This window comes from Sciurus carolinensis, chromosome 3 (genome assembly GCF_902686445.1).
Source record: "Sciurus carolinensis chromosome 3, mSciCar1.2, whole genome shotgun sequence".
Classification (NCBI taxonomy): Eukaryota; Metazoa; Chordata; class Mammalia; order Rodentia; family Sciuridae; genus Sciurus; species Sciurus carolinensis.
In genome coordinates this window covers 119,251,220-119,276,511 of record NC_062215.1, presented here as the reverse complement: position 1 = coordinate 119,276,511, position 25,292 = coordinate 119,251,220, and the positions used below count along the sequence as shown (strand labels likewise).

Here is a 25,292-nt window from a genome sequence, read left to right as displayed (position 1 = left end):
TTGCTGTAAAAACATTTTCTTTAAGTTTTTCCTACCTTCCTTTTTGGAAATTGTGCTGTGTGACAAACAAGCCTCAGGTTTGTCTGAGATTTAAGGAGTCATTTAGGCACTTAGTGGGTGGTTTAGAAGAAGGTAACTCCACTAGCTTTTTCTAAAAAGACTGAACCCAAATATAGCACAAATTTCAACCCTCTCCTTCCCATCATTAAGGCAAAATAGTTGGAACCGTCTCTCCCTCTTCTATATTATACTCTGACTCTTTCTTCTATATTCCATCCTGCCTACTTTACCTGTGTAAAAGTTGTAGACTGGGGGAGGTGAGAAAATTTGGGTGAAATGTTTTCTCTTAGACCTTACAGCCTTTAAAACCATGTAAAGTGTTAGTTCTCTTAGACTTACAACCTTTTAAAATAACTTCGAACTGTGGTAATTGTCCAGTTTTGTTTTGTTTTGGGTTTTTGCAAATTCTGATTTCCAAATAAGTCATTGACATTCAGTGGTGATGGACAGGCACACTCGAACAGAAGGATGCAGCTAGGGACTAGTAGATAGAGGGTAGATTACTGTCCAGTCGAGTGTTTAAAAATTATTTGATAAGGTAATTGGAAATGCCATTGACTTCCTTACCTTGCTGCTATCATCAGCTGTCCTGAAGTCCTGAAGTAACACCAGACCATACTGCAAGTTGCCTGCACTGTTCCAGGCCCAGATGTAATAAAGGTGGTGTTTGTTATGGAAACATTCATTGGCCTCATGTTTCGGTGTTCCAGGAATTATGGTTTTCCTTCTACTGTCAAAATTTCACTAAATAAAAGAAATCAAACAACCAAAACCCAAACTCAGGAGCCCTGGAGTTACCTTGATGGCCCTTATCCTGTAATTTGTGATTTAAATAATTGAACCTTCTCTTCAGGGGTTGTGAATATAGTTAATATTTCAGGTTCATATCTAATTTTTGTTCTAACAGTTTGATTGGGGGATCCTTCCTCCAAAAAGAGTGGAACTTAAATAATTCCATTTTGTCATTCCTTAGAATCTCAATAAAAGGCTAATGGTAGAGTAAGAAACTGTGAACTTATTGTACAACATAGGTCATTTGTGGATTTCTGTTGTACTTGGTTTATATATCTTTTATATTTTTTTAAAATATTTTTTTAGTTGTAGATGGATACAATACCTTTATTTTACTTATTTATTTTTATGTGGTGCTGAGGATCAAACCCAGTGCTTCACGCATCCTAGGCAAGCACTTTACCATGAGTTACAACCCCAGCCCATTTTTTATCTTCTCTTAATCATGGAGTGAAAGAGCTGATCCCCGCTCTCATATGGCCTGTAACTCTGTCTTCTTTTCCCCCCACAGATAGCAATCATCGTCATCATGTATGCTACCCAAGAGAATGGGCTTGCCCAGAGTCTGGACGATGCATCTCGATATTTCAAGTTTGTGATGGAATTTTAGATTGTCCGGGAGGAGAAGATGAAAACAGTACCACTAGTGGAAGATATTGTGGTGAGTGTGGAAAATGTCTGGGTAGCTTTCAGAACAGATTCTCACATACCAAGCGTATCAGTTGTCATTTGCACCACAGTTCTCCAAGACTTAGTGACTTAAATGGCAAACCTTTTATTATTTCTCACAATTCTGTAGGCTAATTAGTAGTTGTTCTGGCCTAGACTAGCTCACTCGAATGTCAGGATGCTAGCCCAGGCTTTTTTTTGTGATAGTGGAAAGAGCAAACCCTGGTGCTGAAGCCTGTGTCATGTTTGCTAACGTCTTAGTGATTATGTCATGACACTTAGCTAAGCCTGGAATGGCTTGATAGGTAGTTTCCGTTTCTTGATGGCAGAATTTAAAAAAATGTGGTTTCCCTTCCAACAGGGAGATTTATCTTAATGACAATTTGATGATTGTAAAGTTGTTCTGGAGATGTTGTTATATTATTATTATTTGCAGTGTTGGGGTCAATCCAGGGCCTTCTGCACACTAGGCAAGTGTTCTTCTGTGAGCTGTAACTCCTGTCCTCTTCTGGAGATTTTATTTCTTGTCTTTTACTTATGGAAAGAAGTCTTGTCTGGTTGTATCTCCCTACCCACAAATGCCTCTGGTTCCTAGGTTATGTACTTTGAGGGCCCCCCCGCAACCCCGTGGTAACATTGGATTTGCCAAGAGGTGTTGTTTGACAATATTTTGTGTGATCGACTCATTTATGAGGACATAGGGTTAGTTTCCCCCACCATTTTTAGTGATTGTAGAATATAACCCCTACCACCAACCCATAAACTGTATGGACTGATGATTGTCCTGCAGGGAAATATAATGTATGGCCTTGATTTCATCAGCTGTACACAGACCTGTGTCTGCCTCACTGTGTCCATGTAACTGTAACCCCAAAGACTTTTTTCCCTGACAAAACTTATAATATATAAATATGCTGAGACTTCTATGGCATCCCCCACCTTTTCACCTGTGAACTCTATCATAAAAGGTTAAAAGTAAGTATATGACTGCATGACTGATGTGATCCTACAATATGTACAATCAGGCAAAGGAAAAATTATACTCCATTTATGTATGATTGATCAAAATGCATAAATGTGTCCTACTGTCATGTATAGCTAATTAGAACAAAGAAAAAAATTACATAAAAAATATGAATCTGTCCACCAAAACATAAATTAAAAAAATTAAATGAGATATGCAGTCATTGTCAAAAGTTAAAAAGTAAAAATTAACAACATGAAAAAATTATAATACCCTGAAATCTCACCACTTGAAGCTAGCCACAATTAATATTTTTAGGGCATATTGTCAGTGAAGATACTTGGGAGTTCTTAGTCTTTTCTACAAAGTGGACAAAAAAAACTTATAACCTGTTTTTTTCCATAAATAGCATTTATAATAACTTGGATGTAACAGTAGTTGTAATTTTTAAACAGGATTTTTTCTTTTTTAAAATTTGGATCGAGCTTTTATTACACAATGTTGCAGAAAGGCTTGATTGTGATAGAATCCCTGCATCTCTATGACATGAACATGCAGCTTTTACTTGCAGAATAAAAGCTTCTGGGTAGATCAGCCTTGTCCAGAGGTTACTATAAATTTAACAAAGATTTTTTTTCTCTGTCTAGATATGAGCAGGTGCTCTCTCTTAAACTGTGAGTACCAGTGCCACAAGACACCATATGGAGGAGATTGTTTCTGCCCTCCGGCTTATGTCATCAACCACAATGACAGTCGCACCTGTGTTGGTAAGTGACAGGTGGGAGCTCCTGGCTTTTCTTCACAGTTTACTGATGGGTTCCAGGATCCTGACATGAAGGAGTTTGTACTTGTGGATAGGAGTGATTGTCTATATAACAGGAGCAGCATAATACTCACAGAAAACCTGGTAAGAGTAAGTTAACTCAAAGAAGCTTTTGTGAAGTGCAGGAAGCTAAGGAGTGGATTTGTGTTGAGTGAGTTGACCATCTGGTGGAACTGTCTGCTGTCTGAAGATGGGGGTTGTCCTTTTGTGCTTCTTTTTTCAGGGTTTGGAAGCAGGGTTGGTATGGCCAGGATGGTTATGCAATGCTGAGATACTTCCATCCATGTGATGGATAGATAGCCATTGCTTTCATCCCATCAAACTCCCCTGACCTCTTCTCCAGGAAGCACAAATGTCCCCAGGATCCAGTCACTAGAGTTGTCATCTGCTGAAGTGGAGGATCACCAGGTCACTGCTCTGGTGACCATGTTGGTGGGCCACTGCCTATACTGTGTGGAATGTTAATTCCACTGCTTTTCACCTTTGCTTGGAATTGACATTCAAGACAAGCAAATTCTTTTATCATGATGCTTCCAGCTAGTGGTTAGCCTTGAGCTAGACACCAATTGGCCAAATTATTTCCCCACATCTCTCTTATCTGAATTATAAAAATGATTCCTCCCACGGGGAGATTTTTGAATCTGATGTCAACATAATTCTCTGTGAGAAAGATGGAGCCTTATGTTAGGAGAATTAGACATCACTGTTTGATTTCCTAGGATTTGGACAATGAGTTTGTAACTCCTATTTCTTTTTCTTTCTTTCTTATTTTTAGTACCTGAATAACAACATATAGGTAGAACATGATCACAGAGATTTAAAGAAACTTTGTTTTCATGGTGTTAGAGAAAGGCATTTGGGAGGCAATTGAAACTATTCAGTAAAGTTCAATTTAGTTGGACTGGGGTTGTAACTCAGTGGTGGAGTGCTTTGCCTAGCACATGTGAGACACTGGGTTCAATCCTCAATACCACATTAAAATAAACAAAATAAAATATTGTGTCCATCTACAACTAAAAAAATTTTAAAAAGTTCAATTTATGGATCTCCAAAACTTAGATGATTCAGAATTTTCCCAGACTTTATGTTCTTTGGATCCTTAGAATTTGAGATTCTTTAGGGATTTCTAGATTTAAACAAACAGACATGACATGCATATGAAATACTTTTATTGTATTTTTAGATTTTATTTTTTTTGGGTAGTAGGAATTGAACCCATGGCCTAGCACATGCTACATCCTCAGCCCCACAATTTAAAATAAATTTCTAAAATTTTAATATTGAATTTGGATAAAGCTAGTGAGGTTATTCACTCTATACTCTCATTTAGCCCTTGGGTTCCAGTGTAATTATGTTTTATAAAAGTGGTTGATCTTAACTATTTATAGCCAGAAGAACCTTTTTGTACCCAAAGTAAACTCTAATTGGCAAATTTAACTTGAAATTCTTGAGAAAGTCTGTTCCTCAGTGTTACTGAGAACTATAATATGCTAAGAAAAACTGGATTTTCACATTTGGTTAAGTAATCCAGTTGAGTTTATTCTCATGGTATTCAAAACTGGCAATTTTAGGTTTTTAATATCAGGACCATGTCTCAGGTTTTGTTTTTGGTACTGGGGATTGAACTCAGGGGCACTTAACCCATGAGCCACATCCCCAACCCTTCTTATTTTTACTTTGAGACAGGGTCTTGCTAAGTTAGCTAGGGCGTTGCTAAATTGCTGAGGCTGACTTTGAACTTACAATCCTCCTGCCTTAGTCTCCTGAGTCATTGGTGTTACAGATGTGCACCACCTTGCCCAGCTCCTGTCTCAGGTTTGATCACAACCTAATTGCTTCTCTTAAGTAACTGCATTTGGCAAGATGGGTTAAGATCAAGTGGTTCATTCAAGTCAGTCTGAGGGATCCTGGAGTCCCTGAAAAAATTGAATGATTTAAAAAGCCCCTAAATTTCTCATCATTTCAAAACATTTTATAAGTTAAAATATGATCTGAACTGACCTGCAATGTAATTTTAAAGTTTATTATCATCATTGCATTGGTGCTGCAGTTGGGGAATTTAAAATCACTTTTCACACACGTCCTCATTTGGTAGGTGTCTCTGGAAGCCCTTCTCGTGCTTCCTAGCATCCCTGCTTGGGCAGCATCCCTTCTTTCTGAGTTGTGCTCATCTGTGGGGGTGAGGCCGCTGCTTTGTTTTTGGCAAATGTCAGGCTTCTCTACTCCCCTTTGCTGCCACCCAGCTGCCAATCCGATTTCCAACCCTTTAGTTCTTTAGGCGAGTCCCTTTTCTCCTAGTAGAAAAGGAATTCCAATAGAAATACCAGAAGCCTCATTCTCAGTATTACATCAACTTTTCTTTTTTCTTTTCTCCACTTGCAAAGAAGAGCTGGGGCTGAGCTGCCTTGTAGTTGAAAATTGATAGGTCATAAGTCTTTCAGTTAAAGTGGTTTGTTCTTACAGATGCCCTGGTTCCGCCTTGTGAAGCCCACAACCTGTTCTCAGCCTTTTCCACCCTACAGTTCGTTTAGCATGTTTGCCATCTTTTCAATGTATGTCTGTGATGAGCCTTGGCTTATATTTCCAAGTGTCTAGGGTTTCTTAAACATTAGAGGCTTGAGTTGCTTCAATTTTTGGTAGCCCCTGAAAATATGAAAGTTGACATAACAAGGTTATTGTGTTTTAAATTTCTCCATGTAAACTACTAATGAATGCAATACAGAGAATTGCAATATTATGCTGTGCACAAAATTGTTTCGGTATTTATATTTAGTTCACAGCACATAGGAAGTAGTGTGGTCCAACACTAGTACACTAGTTTAAGTTCCGCAACAGACATCTTTCAAGTCCCCAGTGCGTTTCTGGAACTTTAATACAGATAACCTTATTTAGATAAAAGCTCAAAAGCCTACATTTGAGGGCCTTTTTGAATGTGATGCCTCTTGCCACCTGCAGAGACCTTTTCTGTGACCTTTCTTGTTCTTTAAGATTGCATGATTTGCTGTTGGCTTAACATTTATTTTGTATTTGTTTCAAAAAGACTTCATTTTTCTCTTTGTAAAAAGAACTCTTTAGTTTAAATACACAACATTAAAAAGCCAGTTACACTTGTTTGCACAGAGCTGAATTCTAGGGGAATTGCTGATTTGGTTTGCTCTCACAAGCACTTCAATTCAACAAACGCCCCCTGTGTGGCTGACTCATTCCAGAGGCTTCAGGTGTTGGAAGCCTATGAAACATTTGTCAGCTTAGACATGGTTCTCCAGTGAATGCCTTGGTCATAATCAGGAATAAAACTGAAGAATCCTGACATGAATCTGGTGTCTTTCTGCCATTCATCTGCTTCTGGTAGTCTTGACCTGGCAGTGCAAGCTCTGTGGCATGCTGAAACAGTTTGCTGGGCTCATTGTTTCTGATTGACAGGACATGCTATTTGTTGACAGGCTGACATGGTGGTGCAGAGTAAGGGCAGGGAGGTCATTCGACTTGGCGGGGTTTCACACAGTCAGATAGATCAGAGGTGTCCAAGAGGGTCTAAGCTAAGAAGGGGTTTTCAATTATTTTCAAAGCATTATTTATTGGTAGGAGAGGGCAAAGAGTAAAAAGGAAAGAAAAACAGATAAAGATAATGGTATGTATGTGTGTGGCAGGGGCGGTTTGTAAAGTAGTTTCAATGTTGTACATGGTTTCCACCATCCTCTCTACCCTCATGAAAACCCTCAATTCTGCTTTCATTTTCTTGTCTTCATTTTGACTGATGACAGGTATTTAATTAGCCTTTGTTTTTCACCCTAGCTATCTAACGGATACAATCTTAGTCATTAAAAGTGACAGTGATTTTATGCACTTGTTCAAAAGTGCACTTGGAGCACCGGTGATAGGAAAGGTTTCTGAGCCTAAGAATTCCGTTCTGACTTCTCCTTTGTTTTTCCTCTGACATCAGAACTCCTGCTCACAGATGACTCCAGACCTTTACACAGTCTGTCAAAATGAGGGTGCGACATTCTGGGGGCTTTCAAGGGAGTGTCCCATACTTGAATACCCACTGAAGTGAAGCCTCAGGCAGAGCTTTCTTGGGGCTGATGTGAGGACCCAGAGGAGATTCATCCATGAGGGCCTTTCACTCTTATGTGGCCTTTTACCTTGTGTCAGAGGCGATTGATCCCCTGCCTTTGGTTAGTCATAGTAGTTGGCAAGAAAGATACGATGGGCCATGTTGTTAGGTTTTAGCCTGGAGGGAAAAATGGAATAATTAGCTTGATCCTAGAACTTTCTTAGTCTTTTCTAGCTGGGAGTCCTGGAATGGGGGACCAGCCAGCATGTGTAGTAGAACCCAACTCACAACTCTGACATTTGCTGCAAATGAAATCAGATTGTAGAAATCTGGAGAATTTTGGATCTGAGGATGCAATGGTTTCAGAAATTATTCATGAATTATTTAGATTAATTAAAATTAAATTAATATAAATTTAGATAGCCATGGGGGCAAGTGGATAGCATTTGGAAAGCACACTTTCCAAAAAAAAAAATACATCTATTCAAATATATATATGGATTTGCACATAAATGCGTCCATTTGAAGCATTTGGAACATGTACCTACCTCCAGAGGAGGGTCATCTTGTCCAGGAGTTTTGTCTGAGAGTGCTCAAGAAATGCTGAAAAACGTGATTACGTGTGTGTTTTTCTTATGTGGCAGATTTTGATGATTGCCAGATATGGGGAATTTGTGACCAGAAGTGTGAAAACCGGATGGGCCATCACCTGTGCCACTGTGAAGAAGGGTATATATTGGAGCGTGGAAAGCATTGCAAAGCTAATGATTCCTGTGAGTACATGCTCAGTGGACACCTGCATCTCTGAGCAATAGACTCTGCTGGCGTTCTTTCCACAGTTGATGAGGAAGAAACGTCAGCACTTAAGTAGGCAGCAGGGTTTTATCACCACAAATCAGGGGTGGCCCTGGCTGCCACGAATGTTGAATGGGTCAACATTAATTTTGTGCTTTGATTATTAAGGACTGATTTTTATATTAATGGTGACCATTATTAATATTTTATTGGTTTCTTTATTGGTCTGGGCTATTATGTCACCCCCATATACAACTGTGGAATAAGTTTTATACCTGTCTTTGACTTGGACATTGAAATTTTAATTAATTTATTTACCACACATGTAGGTGGCATTTATCTAAAGAAATAGTTTTGGTATTGCTCATGAAAAATTTGGGGGTATTTCAGAATGAACATACTATATTTGGATTAAAATTTTGTGTGAATATCCTCATCATAGGCATTTTGTGGGAATTGGTCTAACAGTATGGTAGTGCTCCAAAGCAGTTTTGTCACCTTTAAATTCTGGGTCTCAATTTTAACTAACTCCCTCCCTCCCTGCCTTCCTTCCTTCCTGCTGGGGACTGAACCCAGGGTCTTGTGTACTCTAGGCAAGTGCTCTGTACTTCCAGCTCTTAATTCCTTTTTTCAGCTGTGATTTCACACTTGGTTTTGAAGTTCCTTTGGTACCTTCTGAATTTTACTGTTCCAATGATCTATGAATTGTTCATTTTCTAGTTGTTTTTGCATACATAGAAATACTTCATTTGTTGTGTACTAACTTTTAGGTGCAGCTGATTTTTAACCATTGAATTAATTTATTTTGGAATAGTTAATTTATATTCAATGATTTCAAATTGTAAGAAGAAATTAAGTAAAATACTTCCCTCCATCCCTTTTCTCCTCTGTCAAGTTTCTACTTCCCCTCCTCCATGGGCAATTGCTGTTTATTTATTTTGATTCTAGAGATTTTTAAATGGATACATCAGAATATACAAATATAGATATTTCACACTTTTTATGAATATGCTCATAAGCTACACATTCAATTCTGCCTCTTTCTATTGTTACTTAACATATTTTTGAGAGTGTTTCATATTAGCACATAAAACTCTGCCTCCATTTTTTTATAGTGGCAAAGTATTCCATTTTTGTATGTAACTAGTACATATGTGCTAGTTAACTTATTTAACTAGTCCCCTTCTGATGGATTTTAAAATAATTTCTTTAGCTCTTGCAAATAAGACTGCCATGAATAATCTTGTTCATAAGTGATTTCATATACTTGTACATTTATAGACAGAGCAGATTGGATCTACCCTTACCATGATTTTTATAGTTTTTACAGAGTGAAATATTAAAACATATTCTGTGTTTAACACAATCTAAAGTTGCACATGGAGGTAAAGTACCTAGATCATTGAGAATTCTTGGAAATACATGCTACAGTCCTTTCAGTGTCATTTAAAGTGCCTGGACCAGGAATCAAGACTCTTGCCAGATTCTGTTCTTAACTTACTATGATTTTGGGGTACGCCATTAGGCATCTTTGTGCCTCAATTTTCCTATCAGCAAAATGGGTATATTGATGGCTGTCTGCATCAGAGGTTTATGTTATCAAAGAAAATAACAGAAAGTCTATCAGTTGTAAGCTACTCCACTTCCTGGCTCATCTGGAGTAGTCATGCTTTCCTTCTTCACATCTAGCTGGTGAGGCCTCCGTTATCTTCTCCAATGGTCGGGATTTGCTAATTGGTGATATTCATGGAAGGAGCTTCCAGATCCTAGTAGAGTCTCACAATCGTGGTGTGGCTGTGGGTGTGGATTTTCACCACCACTTGCACAGAGTTTTTTGGACAGACACCGTACAAGATAAGGTAAATAGAAAATTCAGGAGTGCAGCTTGGGAACTGAATAGAACCTCAAACACAAGGTGTTGATAGCTTCTCATTTTGGGGGAGTAGAGGGGAAAATTTCTTTGTTTCCTAACAAAAAAGGCCCTTGAGATAGTTTATGTTAATCAGCACCTTTCTGTGCTATACTATTACATGTGACCTATTAAACAAGCAGTCTATTATATGGATTAGCCTTGAGCAACTTTTAATTTTATTCAAAAAGGAGTCCAAAAGTCTAATTAAAAGAAATAGTAGACATTCTTTCAAAACTGGATAGATATTTGGTAGTAATTTTTGAAACCTGATCATTTAAAATGTAAAAAGTGCTCTGCTTTTCTGGATGATAAAAATCAGATTTTTGCCTGCATCTTCTAAATGGAACTATAATGGAGGATTGGGTAACAAATATTGACAGAATTTTGTGTAACAGCCAAAATTTCATTACAGCATCTTATATGGAAAGTCTGATGGATTTAATTTCAATTTTGAGTAATGTGATGGAGGTTTTTGAAACATGCGTTTTAGAGACTCCTAAAGAATTATGGAATTTTGTTTATTTTTTCCTCTTAAATTTCCTTGTACCATTAATAAAATTCTTATTCACTTACATGATAGTTTGCACAGAATTTCTAAAAATTGAGAATTTGAATTATTAGCAAGTCTGATTTGATAACTGAAAATCAAACTACCACAACCACCTCCTCCACCAAAAATCCACTTTCTTTAAGTTTTTGATAACTGCCAAGTGTGGGAAATCCAGGCTTTAAGAAGACAAAAATAAAAATGAAAACCAACTCTTGTATTTGCCTCACCTATATGCTGGGAAAATGTCCATCTTCTCCCAGTAATCCATAATGTAAAATAGCAAGCTCCCAGTGAATTTGTTTTAGGTCTACATGATTGATTCCTATAAAATAGATAGATCGAATGAAAATAGGAAAACAATGCCTACAGTCATGCTTAAGAAATATAATAATTTGGGACTTTCTTTCAGGTTTTTTCAGTTGACATCAATGGTTTAAACATCCAAGAAGTTCTCAATGTTTCTGTTGACACTCCAGAGAATCTGGCTGTGGACTGGATTAATAATAAACTTTATGTGGTGGAGACCAGGGTCAACCGCATAGATGTGACAGATTTGGATGGAAGCCACCGGGTTACCCTTATAACTGAAAACTTGGGGCATCCTAGAGGAATCGCCCTGGACCCAACTGTTGGGTGAGTGATGTGAAAACACATAGATTCCTGCATTTTTAGAATTTTGTCTCTCTACCTAAACATCCTACATATCTTGGATTAATTGGAGGTTAATTCTGATTTCTTTTAGGGTCTAGAACCCATGTTTATTTTATGTGTCTATTTATAGACGCTTTCAAGGAGTTGACTAAGTATAATCCCATTCAAAGACATGTAATTCAATGACACCTGCTGGTATACTACTTGATGTTTCGAGCATATGAATTTTATTCTTAATGTTTGCCACATTTGCCAAGCTAAGAGATTGATTCTGTGTTCTGATTCAATGTACTAAATTATTACACCTAGACATTATTACATTTCACCATTATTAAGATGATCATTCTAACATGAATTAGCAGAAAAGTTTTTAAGAGAGGGAAATAAATGGTTGCAATGGTCTCTTTTAGCGCTTTCTTCTTGTGGACGTGGTTGAGATGTCAAGCTGGTATCTCATTACACGTTGTTCAGTGTGATCAACCTGTAGCAATAGTAGAATGCTCCTGTTTACTTTTCTTTAGTTTTAATGCAAATTTTCCTGGTTTACACATTGAGAAGAGTTTTAACAGACAGTTCTCCTAGCATTTCATGGTCGCGTCTCAGGTCCCCTGGATGAAATTTAGGCTATTTAAGTTGGTGACTGGTGATCATTCATTTCTACTTCATAATAGCAGCTATATTCCTTAAAAGTGTTGGAAATTTTCTTTGGGCTATTCCACTGAGTGGAGAATTGAGGGAGGTATTTTGATAGCTCATTAAAATGTAAGTTTTCTTGTGGGTACAATTAGAAATAAAAGGGCCACCCAGTAGAGGAGAAAATTGGGAAGATGAACATAAAATTTTAGGCTGCAATATAGCATGTTAAAGTTCCTATTTAGAGTTATTGAGTCTCCTGATTGGCACTCACAATCTGTTTTTTAAAATATTTTTAAAATTTCTATTGTTTCATAAACCCATGGTTTGTTAGTCAATGGGAAATCCCATTGATCCAAACATAACATTTATGAAAAAAATTATCCAGGTAAGCTTGTAAAATAACACACCTTTTGTCTTTTGCTTTTCTTTTGTAGTTATTTATTTTTCTCAGATTGGGCGAGCCTTTCTGGGGAACCTAAGGTGGAAAGGGCTTTCATGGACGGCAGCAACCGGAAGGACTTGGTGAAGACAAAGCTGGGATGGCCTGCCGGCGTCACGCTGGACATGATAGCCAAGCGTGTGTATTGGGTTGACTGCCGGTTTGACTACATTGAAACTGTAACTTATGATGGAATTCAAAGGTATGAAGTGTTTTCTGTGACTTTATGAGTTTGAAGGAAAGTGCATAAAATTGACAGAAAGGCATATGAAAGGGCCATAATTAAAATATCACTTTGTTGATCGACATGATAGCTTGAATGACCTTATGTATTGAGATCTGTAAGAAATAATTGACTTTTTTTTTTCTTTCTTTTTTCTCATGTTTTCAGAGGTCTTTGTCTTGTGCTTCAGTTGGTGTGGATTCCACCAAAATAATTGACTCTTAATTTTAACCTTTCTTGTTCCATAATAACAATCATTTTCTCCAAGCTGGGAGTATAGTTCAGTGGGGGAATATTTGCCTAGTATGTGCAAAGCCCTGGGTTCAATCCCTGGTATCCCCCAACCCCCCAACAAAATAAAACCCCTCTCTGAGTCCCAGATGAGCACATTATTTTCATTCACTCCTAAGACCATTTATTTCTCTGGGTTCTTATACTTTTTTCCCCAAGAACTGCTTAACTTTTAGTTTTCTAACTTTCTAGCTTTTATTATTATTTAACATTATTTAACATTATTTATTTAACATTATTCAGAGGGAATTAAATTTTACTCTACTCTTATATGTTCCAAATTTCAGGGGACAATTATTTTATCTTTGTTATTGTTCTGGTGCGAGGATTGAACCCGAGGGACTCATGCATATTAAGACCACAAGTGTTCTGCCTCTGAGTACACCCACAGTCCAGGAGAAGTTCTTTGTATTACATTTTTACCGTGAATACTTCAAAGATATTTAATAGTAAATGTGATGTCAAATATGCATACTTTTTTCTTCATTTGAATCGAGTGAATTCCTATCTATAAATTATTAGCTATTTAAAAATCCTTTCCTTTGAGTGTTTTCAAAAATTGTAAAATGTATTCTGCAAAATTTGAGCAAGAAAAAAAATTATATTTGTGCCTTCTGCAATGGACTGGCCAATTTAATTTTTCCAGATGACTTTATGTTTTCTTACTGAAAGGAATATTCAGGTTTTGTTTTCTATTAGATCTCTGTTTCGTAGGATGATATCACAGTTTGCCACTGGATTACGTATTCTTAGAAAATCTGTGCTAGTTTAAAAGAAGCAATTGGGTATTAATACTATGACTTCCTGTCACTAAAGGTTGCTGTACCCAGAAGATTAATTTAATGAGAAAGTATTAGCAACCTGTTGTCTTATAAAAACAGTTGGGAATTGCCTAATATTTTTCTCTTTCCATGGGATAGTTTCCAGCATTATACTATATAGTCTCAATAGTTTTATGCTAAGTAAATATAAAAGATAAAATCAGTGGAGTTTCAGAAAGATTTGAGTGTTTTGCTGACTATGAAGAGACATCCAAGAAATATAAACGCTCGTAAGTACAGCTGTAATGAAGTCACTGCCTCTTGCTTTTGCCAGCAGGTGGCATTCAGGGTTCTGGAATTTGCCAACTGAAAAAGAAAACCAGTCTCTCATTTCAGTGTGCCTTGTCATTATCAAGTGTTTCCAGGTGTGCACTAACTTGTCACCTAGGTTTCTTTGTTTTCTCCCATTAGGGTGCTTTCCAGTTTTTAGTGCCTTCAATCCTAAGAGCCCTGTTGTGCTTTTTAGCCTTCAGGGACTGCCAAGATTTCTTTTCTGTTTCTTTTTTTGAGATCTTCCTGTTAGGTCACAAGAAGGAAAATGAGTCTTTCTGCAGGAACCATCCTTCTCCCCATGTTTGGGCATGCGTCTGACTGAATCATCACTTACATAGAGGTGGTCCTGGCGGGCCGTGGATTTCTTTCCCTTGCTGGGCATCTCTTGCTTCTGTTTTTCTCTCAGGCAGCTCTGGGCATTTTGTGCCTCCTTCCAAGTATGAGCCCTTGATAGTTTCATCAAACGGATGCTTAAGAGCGGTGACACTGCCTTTTGCTGTCATGGGGTGTGGCCGAGGTTTGCAGGGGGTTGAGCCCAGCACTTGCCATCCCATATCCTAGTAGTTGAGGAAGGGTCAGTGGAGTTATGGGAAGTATTTGTTGGGGACATCATCACTTCCCACCCTTATTACAATACTCTTTCACCCATGAAATTTGAAGTGTTCTTTCACATCTTAGCCTTTTATAGGTGAGGCAACCTTAAAGGGATGAAGAGCAAGTAAAATAAACAATAATTTCCCCCCAAATCTAGAACCAGCTAGAGGATTGACTAGGATTAGGATTCATATACAATGGAATATTATTCAGCCATAAAGAAGAATAATATTATGGCATTTGCAAATAAATGGATGGAATTGAAGAATATCATGCTAAGTGAAATAGGCCAATCCCAAAAAACCAAAGGCCAAATGTTTTCTCTGATAAGTGAATGATGATATGTATTGGGGGTGGAGGGATGGGGAATGAGAGAAGAATGGAGGAACTTTAGATTATGTAGAAGGAAATGAGAGGGAGGGGGTATGAAAAATGGTCTAATGAGACAGACATCAGTACCCTATGTACATGTATGATTACACGAATGGTGTGAATCTACATCATGTACAACCATAGAAATGAAACAATGTACCCCATTTGTGTACAATGAATCAAAATGCAGTCTGTAAAAAATTTAAAAAAAAAAAAGAATTCAAATCTCAAAGGTCTTTACCAAGAAATAATATGGAAATCCTATCAAATGTAGATGGGATTTCACATGTATCTTAAAATGTATCATTTTGTGTATAGTCTATATTGTAACAAAAAATGATTTAACTTTTCAGGCATTTAACTGGACTAATTGCATCTTTAATGAAAATAAAGCAAAACAGAAAATTGTGTGATGTGTATATTATCTTTCATAACAGGAAGACTGTAATTCATGGAGGCTCACTCATCCCTCATCCCTTTGGAATAAGCTTGTTTGAGGACCATGTGTTCTTCACCGATTGGACAAAGATGGCTGTAATGAAGGCAAACAAGTTCACAGAGACCAACCCACAGGTGTACTACCAGTCTTCCCTGAGGCCCTTTGGGGTGACTGTTTACCATGCCCTCAGGCAGCCCTCTGGTAAGCCACAGAACAGTGGTGACCCTGTTTGGTACTGGACTTGTTAGAGACGTTTTTCCAAAACTGTGGAAGTTAATGGTGAGAGAGCTCCTGAGATCTGGGTGGTGTTCTCAAATATACAAAGGGTTATCTGGAGTGTTAAACCCTTGGAATTGACTCTGCAGATCATGGACAATCAACAAAATTAGAATTAAAGTGCTAAATCTAGAGGAACATTAGAGATTCATTTAATAGATGTTTATTGTCCCCCCGTTCCCCACACAATGTGCCAGATCCCATCTAGGGGTCTAGCTGTAAGCAAACCAAATCAAGATACCTATCCTCATTCTACTGGGGGAAATGTCCTATTTAAAAACTCTAATTTATAGTTAAAGAAACTGATGCCCCAAAGAGAAAAATGGCATGTCTAAACATTGATTTTGCACAGTGCGAGGTCCATTTTATTTCTTCTCTGTTTTTGGTTTATGTAGGGTCTGTCATAAGCCAGCTGGGTTTGGTGTTTCTGGTTGATCATTTATTAAAAAAAGAAATATTTTGATTCAGATACTGGTTAGTTTTCTGTTATTTTACGATAATTTGTTTGTGTTTCTGTGTTTTAAATTGAGCTTTGACATGTCTAATGTCTATTGGAACTGTCGGTGACTCCTTTCCATATTTGCTTGTGGATCATAGAAAAGAAGTATATCAAACCAGACTCTCTTGGTAGAAAGCTTAATATCGGTGAACTGTAATTTGGAGAAATACAGATTTGCTTTCATACTCTCATGTTAAGTGATGAAACTGATTAGTATGGAGAAAGACATTTAAGATAATTAGGTTGATTTTTAAAAAATATACTAGAATAATACATTCAGATGAATAACCTTCAATAGAATCATCCCGGGAAAATACATACTTATTTGAAAACATGTTGGAAATCTCAATTTGGACTAATTTTCACACTCAATTTATGAAGTTATTAATTTCATCTCCCCTTACCCAGTTTGATCATCCAGATTATTTTCCCAAATAAATCTACCTGAGCAGGGAAAGAGAACATTTTGAATAAGTCGTCAGAGGCTCAGAAGACAATTTAGAAAGTAAATATGAAAGTTTTGTCTGAGACAGTCTTGTACAGTGTGCAGTGAGCTTCCCGAGATCACTACCTAAAAGGGAGGCTTTGAGAAGTATAAACTAGTTTGGGAGGCAGACACATAGGATTTTGGAATCAGATCGCGACTGGAATTCTAGTTTAGCTATTTAGACACTGAATAATCTTGGACAAGTTATCTGATCTTTCAGAGCTCTCTGTAAAATTAGGATAATGGTGTTTACTCCTTAGGGTTTATTGGTTGTATATCAGTTTTTTATGCAAAATAAGCATCCAATGAGTAATAGTTACTGATTTTATTTTATGAATGGTAAAGATAGCACTGAAGCCTTTTCTTTTTTAAAATTTTGGGGTAGTTATTGCTCATCACTGGGCTAGCAAACAGACCCTAACATAGTTAGAGAATAAAAAGAATCCTATAGTTATCCAGTGATGGGAATCCTGATTTCTACTACCGCCAGTTTGAGAATGGTTGGGAGAGCAGTTGGGAGGGTCTGTGTAGCCAGGTGTGGGTGCATACAGTGGTAACCAGGGGTGATGGCCTCTAGTGGTTCATCTACAGGGCCCAAAGTGACTTCACATGACTTGAAGCGTTACACCTTTCTAATTGTGATTGAACTTGTATATTTCTCTCCACAGCTAGCAATCCATGTGGAGGAGACAATGGGGGCTGTGAGCAGGTCTGTGTCCTCAGCCATAGAACTGATAACGATGGTTTGGGTTACCGTTGCAAGTGCTTGTTTGGTTTTGAGCTGGATACAGATGAGCGCCGCTGTGTTGGTAAGAAATCTGTTTGGATGGTCCTTCTGGCAGGCAGCACAGGGTACCCAGACAACTGCTGCTGTACACTGGGCCAGCCCACTGACCTCTTCACTGCTAAAAAGCTTTCTGTAGACCACTGAGCATCTTCTTCAGTAGGTACCATTTTCTCTGTCCATAGAGCTGTGTTGGAAGATGTAAATTTCTATCTTTTGGGATTTTCCTTTAATTCCTCATCTAGGATTTTCTTGGTCTTCTTTCCCCTTTTTTTCCTGAAATGTTCATCTCCTTTTATTAACTGTGGTCTTTGAATGAATTCCATGTGACTGAATTTTGTGTTTCTTTTCTGCACTATATACACCATTTCCATTTAAAAAAAAAAATTTCAATACTGGGGATGAAAACCAGGGCCTCACACACTTTAGGCAAGTGCTGTACCACAGTCCTACCTTTTCTACTTTAGATGTTAGCCTTGACTTTGATGGGATGGGCAGTAGGCCATCCTTTTATTGACTTCTCCTACACCACCACATATGCCCCTTGAGCCAGGCAATCACATCTTAATCTCATCAGGCTTTATTGCTTATTCCAGAAAAACTCTTGAGTATTGGGGTGGCTCAAGTCCTCTTGAAGTTTTTTATTCCAGGTCAGTCCTCTCAGCTCCTGTTTTACGCTTCCATGGAAGCTTTCCTTTCTTCTTCAGTCGGTTTCCTGCAGGTCTCCTCATAATTCAGCCATTGCCTGAGCCCCAGTCAGTGATGAAATACATGCTTAAAATATTGTTTCTCTCATTTTACTGGTTTGCAATTCTCTTTCATCCCTTTGATACATTCTTACTTCCAAGATGGTCCTTCTGGAAGTTCTTTGGACCATTTAAGCTTCTGGCTTAGTATATAAGTTCTTAGATTTAACTTAGATGCATTTGTGAACATGTGGGGTAGTCCTGAGATTCAGTTTAAAACTCACCCTTATTTAAAAATCTCCCTAACTTATAACTTCTTTCAATAGTCCATTGTTCTAATGATTTTGTTTTTAATTCCTTTCTGCAGTTGTTATCTGTCTTGTTATACCACCTTTTTGTCACTGTCTGTTTGAATTCCTGATATGCTGTCACGTCCCCTGCTTGGCTTTCAAGCATCATTTCTTCCTACCTGTTTCCTTCATTCCTTCTCCCTACCTTGTCTTATTCCTTGCTGTTGCTTCTTCTTTGTTTCTGACCTTGACACCCCAAAACTGCCATATGAATTCTTGGTGTAGATTTCTGTACAAAAGTTATTTCAATTTGATAATTTTGCTGGAATTATGCTGGAGTTTAATTCTATTTAAAATTTTAAGTATATGGCCACCACTTTTTAATATAAATAAACCGTAAGGACAAATTTCTGAGGAAGAATTTTTGAATACTTTTATCACCTTTGTAATTGCTTATTTTTTCCCCCTTCCATTACTTCCAGCTATGTTTTCCACAAATTTGTTATGTTTATTTCAAAATCATATTTCACGATGATAAAGCGTGCTTTATGAAGAGGTAAGTGATTTGTCTGGAATTTGGTGAAGGCAAAGCACCATGCCGTGGCTGACTCTGCTGTCCCTCTTCCTACAGCTATTAAGAACTTCTTGATCTTTTCATCTGAACTGGCCGTGCGTGGGATCCCATTCACCCCCTCCACCCAGGAGGATGTCATGGTTCCAGTGACGGGGAGTCCTTCCTTTTTTCTTGGGATTGATTTTGATGCCCAGGAGAGCATGATCTTTTTTTCAGATACATCAAAAGATATGATTTTTAAACAAAGGATTGATGGCACAGGTGAGAAAATGCGTGTGTGTGTGTGTGTGTGTGTGTGTGTGTGTGAGTGTGGGCTGTTTTCAGTAACATATGCATAATTCATTCAGTTTAACTTTAAGATTCACTTTTTAAGCAGGATCTTTACTGAACTTACTAAATACTTTTTGGATTGAGGAAAGAATTTTTTTAAAAAAATAAATTATGTTGAAATAAGCACTTTTATTTTCAAAACAAGTATAAATGATGGTATATTTTAATAATGGCAAATATTAACAGGAGAGAAAGGTCAAGTGTCTGAAAACCCTTAATAGAGTAAGGGTTCTTCATGTTGGAGCTCTTCAGATTAGTCCAATGGGATGACCTTTCTTTAGGGATGCTGGCCTACCTACGTGCCAATGGCCGGACTTGGAATGACTAATTTCTTAAAAAGTGAATTATATATAAATATGGATTCGTAAGTCCATATTTAAGTTTAATTGATTGAAATTATGTTAAAATTTTCATAATTGTGAGAGAAGATAGATAAATTATGGTCAGCTACACTTTACTGTTGGGTACTTTATTTGGATGGTTGATTCCTATACCTACTAATAGGTTGAAACCTGAATTAAAAAAAATGTTCTCCTTTTCTTCTGACTTTGCTCCATCAGATATACTTGTTTTGTTCTTCCTAAAAAAATGCAGCCCTTTTGCCAATGCATGTTCCTCTCTAGTGACAGTTCTTTCTCCTTCTTTTATTTCATGGGAAGTCTCCTTGAAAGACTGGGCTACCCTTTTTTTGGTTCTCTCTTCTACCTTCTCACTGATTCCTCACCTCAAAATCTGCCCATCGCCTCACAGGAACCCCTGTCATCTTGCTTATCTTTTTGTTGCTAAACTAAATAACACTCTGCAGTCCTGTTTTGCGTTCCAGTAACCAGCAATACTGAGTCCCTCTGGGCTTCAGACCTTGCATGCTTGCGAGGCTGTGCATACCCTCTGAGCATACCTACTTCTTTGGTCAGTTGTTCTTTCTCTTCCTTGATTCCAACCTACAGACTGGTTGATCTGTAGCCTACGTCCTCTCTGTCATCTTGGATCCCATATTTTCCAGTCCTTACCTTTGGTTCTTGGTCATCTTCTCAAAAATGGTTTCTTTCATGACAGTATACTCTTTGTGACTTCCTTCTATTTCTTAATCATTCTTTCTCATGTTCCTTAGAAGTCCTTTCTCTTTTGCCTGTCCAATAAATAACTGTAATCTCTGGTGTTCAGCATTGGTCCTCTTCTTTTTCTGCATGATGTCATAATGTCTAGGTCTTTGATTCCCATTTGTGCAGTCGTTGTAAGTTAGTGTGGGAGCCTTTTTGTAGAATGTTTACTGAATGTCTTCCTCACCTGGGGAATGAAAAGCAGGCCAGGGAGGCCTTTTCTTAGGTGTTGATGGAAATCTCTGAAGTTTTCTCTCTGGGGTCCAGATCCAGGCTGCTGCTTCTAGATATCCACCACCACTCAGAACCAGCATGTCCAGTGGACCCTTCATCGCACTCTCCCCAGACTCCCTGCCTTAAAGGAAGAGTACAACCACTGGCTCCTTCCTGCCTCTGCACAGCCTGCGTTTCCTGTGATCTTCTCCCTCTGCTTTGGTCTCTGTTATTAACCAGTTAACCCCTGGCCATGCTCCAAAACACATGGAGTTCTTAATCCCTCTTGCTCTCGCTCACAAGTCTCTGCTCTCCTGCAGCCCCCAGTTCTCTGCTTCCTTGGAGAAACCCTGCATGCGTCTCCCTTGCGGTGCGTGCCCACACCTTATGCCCAGGAGCCTGTGCTCTGTACCATCCTAGGCATACCTCCATCATGGTGCCCAGTAGTCTTTTATTTTTGCCTCTGAGCATAATTGTCTCTTCCTTTCTCCCATCTCATTATAAATTGCTTTGAGGGCAACGTCTACACTTCTTTCTAGATGCTTCACTTCTCTATAACTCACTTTATTCATCTATAAAATAGGCAAAATAATGCCTTCTTGATTACGTGTCTGTGAGGATGGATGAATCCATAAAAAAGTATTTTTATCAGTTCCTGGATCATTAGTAAATGCTCAATTACTGTAAGCTATTATGATTAGCAAAATTATGTTACCTAAATATCTTATATGTTGTCTCTCACATAGAGGGCTTTATTTTTATGATTTGCTGAAACAATGACAGAAAAACACTAGGATTTTTTTTTTTTTTACTGCAAAATAAAAATGTAATTCCCTATTCTGACTGAGATTTTTCTTTAGTGGGAAAGAAGAAAAGAAAAGAAAGAAGAGGAGAAAAGAATAAACATTTTTTCAGAGAGGAAAGTGGTTTCTTTTCTCTGATACCCAGTTCTGATTTCCTTCCTGGTATCTTTGCTGGTCTTTTCCAAACTTGGCAACTTTGTGGTTGTGAAAGACTGTTGAAAGACTGGTGAGAGGGTTGGGCGGTAACACCTCCGGTCACCCCCTGGTTGTACCTGGCAGCGTCAGCTCCTGGGAGCCGTCTGGGGGTGGTAGTAGGTGAACTCAGGTATCTTTTCTTCAGATGTTCTGCAATGAATTTTTTTTTTTTCCTGGAAGGTTGAACAAGGGAGTGAGTCCAAACCACACCACTGCTGGTCTTAGTTATCAGTATCATATCTATTCTTTGAGATCCAAACTTTGGGGAATGAATAAATTTGAGATTTATCATGTTGTTGCTCAGTGTTTTATTTTTTTTTTTATTCCACATGTACTCAAAATATGCTTGATACAGAATTTAAATATAAAATGGTAGGAAAATTTATGTCTTATATGATATACTTAAACCATGTCCATGTTTTTACTTATAGGAAGAGAAATTCTCACAGCTAACAGAGTGGAAAATGTTGAAAGTTTGACTTTTGACTGGATTTCAAAGAATCTCTACTGGACAGACCCTTCTCACAGGAGTGTCAGTGTCATGAGACTTGCTGATAAATCCAGACGGGCAATAGTTGAGAATTTAAATAACCCCCGGTCAGTTGTGGTTCATCCTATTGGTGGGTGAGTATATGCATGTTTTTCTAAGGACTTGAAACTGTACATCTTTTAGTCATGGAAAAGGGATTTGGCAAGTTTAGCAAATATAAGATTGAACTATATAATTTGAAATCACCTTAAATTTTGCTGTAGTAACATAAGCTTAAATAATCACTTTATCTCCTTCAAAAAACTCTCTTCTCAGTTTCAGCTTCCCCAGTTTGTACTGGTGTGGTTTTGTTCATGGTTGCAGAGGACTAAACTATGTGGTATGGATTTGGTGGGGAAGGAACAAGATACACAGCAGAATTATCAGGAAAGGCTCAAATTCTTGCCCTGTTTTAATGTATTGCTATGAAACTTAACAAAACTTGCTTAATCATTCAGTAGTTTTCAGAGTAAAATGTTTTCCAGATCACAGGCAATTTCATGTTTGGCCATTCTGTTGTTGATGGGGTTAGACAAGAAAAGACAGAACTGTCCACAGTATTCCTTTTTGGTTCTTACCTTTTTAAAAGAATGTGTTTCATACAAATGGTCCTGGGAAACTAGATATCCATATGTAGAAGAATGAAACTTGGCCTCTATCTCTTGCCCTGCACAAAAGTCAACTCAGAGTGGATGAGAGACCTAGGAATTAGGATAGGAACTCTGCAATTGCCAGAAGAAAATGTAGGCTCAACACTCCAAAATGTTGACTCAGGACCTGACTTTCTTAACAGACTTCTAAAGTGTAAGAAATAAAACCCAAAATCAGTAAGTAGGATGGCATCAAATTAAAAAGCCTTGGTACAGCAAAGGAAACAATTAAGAGTATGAAGAGAGAGCCTGTAGAATGGGAGAAGATCTTTGCTCTTCTGTCAGGGCATTTATATCCATGATATATAAAGAATTTAAAAAGTTTGATGCCAGAAAATCAAATAACTCAACTAATAAATTGGTAAAATAACTAAACAGATACTTCTCAAAAGAAGAAATACGATTGGCCAACAAATATATGAAGAAATGTTCAATATCTCTTCAATCAGGCAAATATAAATCAAAATTACACTGAGATTTCATTTCATTCCAGTCAGAATGGCAATTACCAAGTATACAAATAATAATAAGTGTTGGTGAGGAAGTGTGGAAAAAGGTACACTCCTACATTTTTGGTGGGAATATAAATTAGTGCAACTACTCTAAAAAGCAATATGGAGATTCCTCAAAAAACTGGGGATGGAACCACCATGTGACCTAGCTATCCTACTCCTTGGTATATATCCAAAAGATCTTGAATCAGCATACCATAGGGATACAGCCACATCAATGTTTATAGCAGCACAATTCACAATAGCCAAGCAAGGGAACCAATCACGGTGCCCTTTAACAGATAAATGGATAAGGAAAATGTGTATATATACACAATGGAATTTGTATAAAAAGTTTGAATGTTTTCTCTGATATGCAGAAGCTAGTCCAAAATAAGGGAAGAGAAAGAAAGAAAGATAAAGTGGGGGACATTCCATCATAATAGAAGAAAAATTGGTAGCTTAGATAAAGGGGACTGTTTTAGTCAGCCTTTTTTGTTGCTGTGACTAAAAGACCTGACAAGAAGAATTTTAGAGGAGGAAAGTTTATTTGGGAACTCATGGTTTCAGAGGTCTCAGTCCATGCACAATTAGCTCCTTTCCTTGGGACTTCAGGTGAGTCTGAGCATCATGACAGAAGAGCATGATGGAAAGAAGTAGCTGACATAAGTATCAGGAAGCAGAGAGACTAAGCTCAGCCCACCAAATATATACCACAAATGCATGTCCCCAATGACCCACCTCTTCCAGCCACACCCTACCCAGCTTCAGTTACCACTCAGTTAATCCCTAACAGGGGATCAATTCACTGATTGGGTTAAGGCTCTCATATCCCAATCATTTCTCCTGTGAATGTTCTTGCATTGTTTCACACATGAGCTTTTGGGGAACACCTCACATCCAAACCTTATCAGGGACTGATGGGGAGGGAGAAGGATTGCTGTAAGGGAAGAACAGTGAAATGAATCTGACTTAATTTTCCTATGGACATATATGAATATACCACTGAATCTCACCATCATGCACATCCAGAAGACACTATATTAAAAAAAAAAAAAAACCCTAAAAGTAAATAGCAGAAGGGTTAGTAGAGAAGAGGGAAGGGAACCAGGGGGTGGGAGGAGAAGAAGGAGTGGGAAAGTACTGGGGACTGAATCAGAGCAAATTATATTCCATATTTTCATAATTACATCAGAAAGAATCCTATGTTATGTTATGCATAACTAAAAAGAACCAACGAAAAAGGGGATCTTGTTAAAATTGAAGGGAGAGCAATAGAGTAGAAGTGGGGACCAAGGAGGGGAGGGCAAGGGGAACAGCTGGTGAGTGAAACTGATCTAATCATGCTGTGTGCATGTATGAAGATGTCAAGATGCATTCCAATTTTATGCATAATTATAACGCACTGATTAAAAACAAATAGGAGGAGTAACAGGAGAGTAGAGGAAGGAATCATGGGATCAGAGGGGAAGGTGGGAAGGGAATGGGGAAGTACTGGAGATCAGATGCATTTTTGAGTATGTCAAAGTGAACCCCCATCATGTGGAACTATAAAGTAAAAATAAAAACATTAAAAAATATGTTTAATAGCTGACATGATTGTTTAGAGGAGGTCTGAGGTGTGCCGCTGTATTTAAATGGGATAATAAAAAAGAGCGCTGGTAGTTCACTAAAGCCCAGTTCATTCACACAGTGAGCACTTGGCATACATACTCTCATCTAATCCCAAATCCAGTTTGTGAAAAAAGTATGTGTAATGTCCATTTTAGAGCTTTGTGAAGGCGTCACAGTTATTACCGAGAGCCTGTTCAGACTCCAGGCCCATCCTAGTGTAAGGCTGTGCCTAACAGGTCCATCGGCCACCTCTGCAGTGTGGACTTTATGTTTTTATTTTCTCTTTGTAAAATAATATAAGAAACATATTTTAAAACGGATATCATTGAGAAGAAATCCTATAGAGAGTTAACTATTGATTTTTCTAATGAATTTAGCTTAACTAACTCTTTGGCATACGGTTTTGAAAAGTG

At 37.9% G+C, this 25,292-nt stretch overlaps 1 protein-coding gene across 2 annotated transcripts in view; it reads left to right on the top strand.

The window, feature by feature from the left end:
- Positions 1 to 25,292, top strand: part of Lrp2 (LDL receptor related protein 2) — a 192,046-nt gene that overhangs the window by 57,589 nt on the left and 109,165 nt on the right. For both annotated transcript variants that reach the window (XM_047547019.1, XM_047547018.1), the window contains exons 8-17: positions 1,364 to 1,513; positions 3,133 to 3,252; positions 8,007 to 8,135; positions 9,847 to 10,016; positions 11,029 to 11,252; positions 12,341 to 12,547; positions 15,357 to 15,559; positions 17,289 to 17,429; positions 19,012 to 19,215; positions 22,027 to 22,219. In XM_047547019.1, coding sequence (XP_047402975.1) covers positions 1,364 to 1,513; positions 3,133 to 3,252; positions 8,007 to 8,135; positions 9,847 to 10,016; positions 11,029 to 11,252; positions 12,341 to 12,547; positions 15,357 to 15,559; positions 17,289 to 17,429; positions 19,012 to 19,215; positions 22,027 to 22,219 — 1,741 coding nt within the window. The remainder of the gene's footprint in view (positions 1 to 1,363; positions 1,514 to 3,132; positions 3,253 to 8,006; positions 8,136 to 9,846; positions 10,017 to 11,028; positions 11,253 to 12,340; positions 12,548 to 15,356; positions 15,560 to 17,288; positions 17,430 to 19,011; positions 19,216 to 22,026; positions 22,220 to 25,292) is intronic.